The sequence below is a fragment of the Bufo gargarizans genome, chromosome 8 (genome assembly GCF_014858855.1).
Source record: "Bufo gargarizans isolate SCDJY-AF-19 chromosome 8, ASM1485885v1, whole genome shotgun sequence".
Classification (NCBI taxonomy): domain Eukaryota; kingdom Metazoa; phylum Chordata; class Amphibia; order Anura; family Bufonidae; genus Bufo; species Bufo gargarizans.
In genome coordinates, this window is record NC_058087.1 from 189,658,391 (window position 1) to 189,662,336 (window position 3,946).

General features: G+C 42.3%; 1 protein-coding gene across 1 annotated transcript; it reads left to right on the forward strand.

The window, feature by feature from the left end:
- The first annotated feature begins 2,932 nt into the window (after positions 1 to 2,932).
- LOC122945520 (olfactory receptor 2K2-like) lies at positions 2,933 to 3,538 on the forward strand. The gene has a single exon (XM_044304584.1). It carries the CDS (start codon positions 2,933 to 2,935, stop codon positions 3,536 to 3,538), a length of 606 nt encoding a protein of 201 aa, XP_044160519.1.
- The last annotated feature ends 408 nt before the right edge of the window (positions 3,539 to 3,946 follow it).

The window sequence follows — 3,946 nt, forward strand, 5'->3', positions numbered from 1 at the left end:
CTGCTGCCACCCTGCAGACTCTCGGCCACGCTAGCGACTTGCTGGCTCCGCCTCTGCCTCACGAGCAAGCTGCCACCCTTTTCTCCCGATTATTTACCCGGCTTTCAAGTGCGATCAGCTACATCATCATCATCGAGTACTGTCTGCATGTCACTGATGTCCTCGTCAAAGTCTCTAGGTCAGGAGCCTGACCTACTCGCAACACCAGCTCTCACACCACTCTCCCCATCACTACTTGCCCACCTACCAGAGGAAGCAGCGGATGTCTCCTACACATCTTGACTGGCCAGTAGCTGCTGAATGTCCTCTAGTAGCTCGTCCTCGCTGTATAGTGGAGCTGAGCCCACAGCATATAATACTTCTCTGGCTGAGGGAACAGAAAAGGACAGAGGCAGGTTGAGGACAGGTGAGGGCACAGGGCCTGCTCCCGGGCCATGCCAACTAAGAGTTGTGTCCGATGAACCCACTGACTGTTGGCTGGAGGTGTCTGATGTCACTTGGAATGAAGTGGATGACTTAGTCAACTATTCAAGAACCGCTGGGTTGCTGGTCAAGACAAGTCGATAGATGACACCGGGAGCCCAGGTCTCTCGCTGCGACTCCTGCTGCCATGTCCCCTTACATTTAGGCCTCTGCCACTCCCCTGAGCAGGACCTGGCACTTCTCTGTCTGACTTACTGTTACTTAAATAAAAAGGAAATTAAAACACCCCAAAAAAGTCTGTAATTTTCTCACTTCACCACACAACGGCTAATAAGCCCTTTTTTCCCCCACTAATATACACCAAAAAGGGATTTAGAACATATAACTGCACCGCTGAATGGCAAATATATATATATATTTTTTGCCACTAATACACGCCAAAAAGGGATTTAGAACATATAACTGCACCGCTGAATGGCAAATATATATATATATTTTTTTGCCACTAATACATGCCAAAAAAGGCTTTAGAAAATATAAGTGCCCCGCTGAAAGCAAATAATATATATTTTTTGCCAGTAATACACGCCACAAAAGGCTTTAGAACATAAAACTGCACCGCTGAATTGCAAATAATTTATATTTTTTTGCCACTAATACAAGCCAAAAAGGGCTGTAATTTTCTCACTTCACCACACAACGGCTAATAAGCCCTTTTTCCCAATAATACAAGCCCAAAAATGCTTTAGAGCATATAACTGCACCGCACAAGGACAAATAATACTTAGAAATATTTCCTTGTAATAAACCCTGTTAATGGCTGTGTCAAACAGCACTTGCACCTTAATAACAAGCACGGTTTGCTGGAATTACAGAGCTGTTTAATGGCAATTTGGATCCCCAGTCAGAGCAGCAAGGTGTAATAGGATTGTTCCTATTACCCAGCCTGTAAACTCCCCTACCGAACCCTTTTCTGCTTCAATGCTGCGGAATAATTCCTCCATATTCTTTCCCTGAACTTCTATGCAGCAAAATAAAAGTTTTCAAGTCTTTCCTAGCACTGTCCCTAGCGCCTGCTGACGTCTCTCTCTGCACTAAGTACACTGGAAAATGGCTGAATCCAAGATGGCTGAGGCTATTTATAGGGCTGTGACATTACATGCATGAATGGCATTGTGGGTGATCCCTCGTTCCAAGAGTTCCTTGCTCCACGTCCTAACACGTGTAGCAGCCATGAATGTGAAAAATGCGATTCGTTACCACGAAGCGTGAGGAAATTCGGATTTGGTGTCAATCAAATTTTTCCTGAAATTCGGATCGAATTCAACTTCGATTCACTCATCTCTAGTCATGATACACCTCCACAAATCTGTTGTGAAGCTCGGACTTTGATAGATCCTTGTACTTTACATAAAATAGGTCACCCACTCACACCTGAGCTTCAATTATCTACAAAATCCTAAAGGTTCACAGACTTTTGCCACTCACAGATGTGTCATATTGGATTATTTTCCCCCAAAAAATAAATGACCAAGTCTAATATTTTAACTCCTTGTTTGATTTGGTTGCCCTTATCTACTTTTAGGACTGGTGTGAAAATCTGATGTAGTTTTAAATTCAAAAACTTTTAAGTACCACTGTATGGCATCTAATGAAGCATGGCATCATTTTTTATGAACACATATGTATGGGATGTGGCAGAAAAAAGTCTAAATACTTCTGTCTGCAAATGGAGGCATGTTGAGGTGTCAAGATGCAATAGAGGCTTCATGCACATCTATGGCAGAACTGTACAACATGGAGCCATAATATGTCCATCTGCATAAGGTTAGGGGCTGGGTTGGCACTCTGCTTTTTCCAAGGCATGTGGATGCAGTTGGACTAAGACCATAGGTAAACAAACTATTTGTAATAGATGGTTTTCTATGTACAGATCTCCTACTCTCTCAGTTATGGCCAAGTCTTCACATGAAAAAACAAAAAGTTAGGACACCCCACCTTCACCCTATTATCACTACAAGGTCTGACTTACAACGAAACACATCTTCTGGAGATGGAGATGAACGACTATAATAACAGAGAAGGAAAGAAAATCAGAAAAAATGAAAAATCCTGTAACTATTGGAAAAACCATAAAGGTCATTAAAAACCTTCAAAATTTAATATAAAGTATTATTTTTCACATGCCATTGTCATGGACAATCATACATACAATTTCTTTATTTTGACTTTTACTAAGTCCTCGGAGTATAAGCCGCTTTTATCTGCTTTCTTTGTCCTGATATACCTGACTGGAGTGATAGCAAATTCTACCCCCATCACAGTGATATACAGAGATCAGCACTTACACACCCCCATGTATCTATTCCTCTGCAATTTATCCATCCTCGACCTTTGCTACACAACCACCACTGTCCCTAAATTGGTCCACATGTTCCTGAGCGGTGACTATACATTGACCTTCACCCAGTGTTTTGTCCAGATGTATGTCTTCCTACATGTGGCTACTATGGAGGATCTTCTGCTCTTCATCATGGCTTATGATCGATATGTTGCCATTTGTAACCCTCTTCATTATCATCATACGTTGAGTAAGAAGAATTGTATCCGGTTCATGGCTGTCGCTTGGGGAATCGGATGCGTAACTTCAGCTGCTGCAACATCAACAGCATCTAATTTAACTCTGTATTCTAATGTGATCCCTCAATTTCTTTGCGATTTTAAAGCTTTTGACAAAATTTCCCGCCCCAGTGTTGGTTTCCAGCTATTTTCCTACGTGGGAGCTGTAATATTTGGTGTTGGCCCTTTTCTGTGCAGCATCATATCTTATATCCGGGTGATCATCGTCATTCTACGAATTAAATCTAGTGATGGCAGAAGAAAGGCTTTCTCCACTTGTTCATCCCACCTCATAGTCCTCACCCTGTATTATGGCACCTGGATGTCCCTATATGTAATGCCACCACTGAAAGATCCCCGAGTCTTTGAGCTGACCCTTTCTATTCTATTTTCCATCATCACTCCCATGTTAAACCCTCTGATATACAGTGTACGGAATAAAGATGTAAAAAGGGCTCTACTGAAACTGGTGGGATGTAAAGTCACAGGAGAATAAAGTAATTCCTTCTTGTGATATGCCTAGCTTTCATCCCTTTTATTCCCCTAAAGATAGCCGCTGGCTGAGAAAGCTCTGAAATGCATCTGGTACGATCCACATTTCCACTAGAGTGATTCTGGACTGGATGACTAGTGACCAAAAACTTGACCACTATCAGTTTAAAAGCGTTCTCTCTACATATACTAAATGGTGCACAATTGAATTTGTACGGGTTTGAATTTGTAGTGCTACTAACAAGACCACTGCCAACTCAGACCCCCCCTGTATTCAAATTCAACAAAGTACAAGCAGAAGTCAATCCAATTATCCAACCAGCGAGCCAGCAACATGTGTTTTCTGGAGCAACCAAAGGGCACTGGTGGTAAGGAGTGCTGTGCATCACCTAGGTGGAGACTGTAGTGTACA

Bases quoted from the DNA above. Each gene is read 5' to 3' on its own strand.
- LOC122945520 (XM_044304584.1), top strand. From the start codon at position 2,933: ATGGAGGATCTTCTGCTCTTCATCATGGCTTATGATCGATATGTTGCC.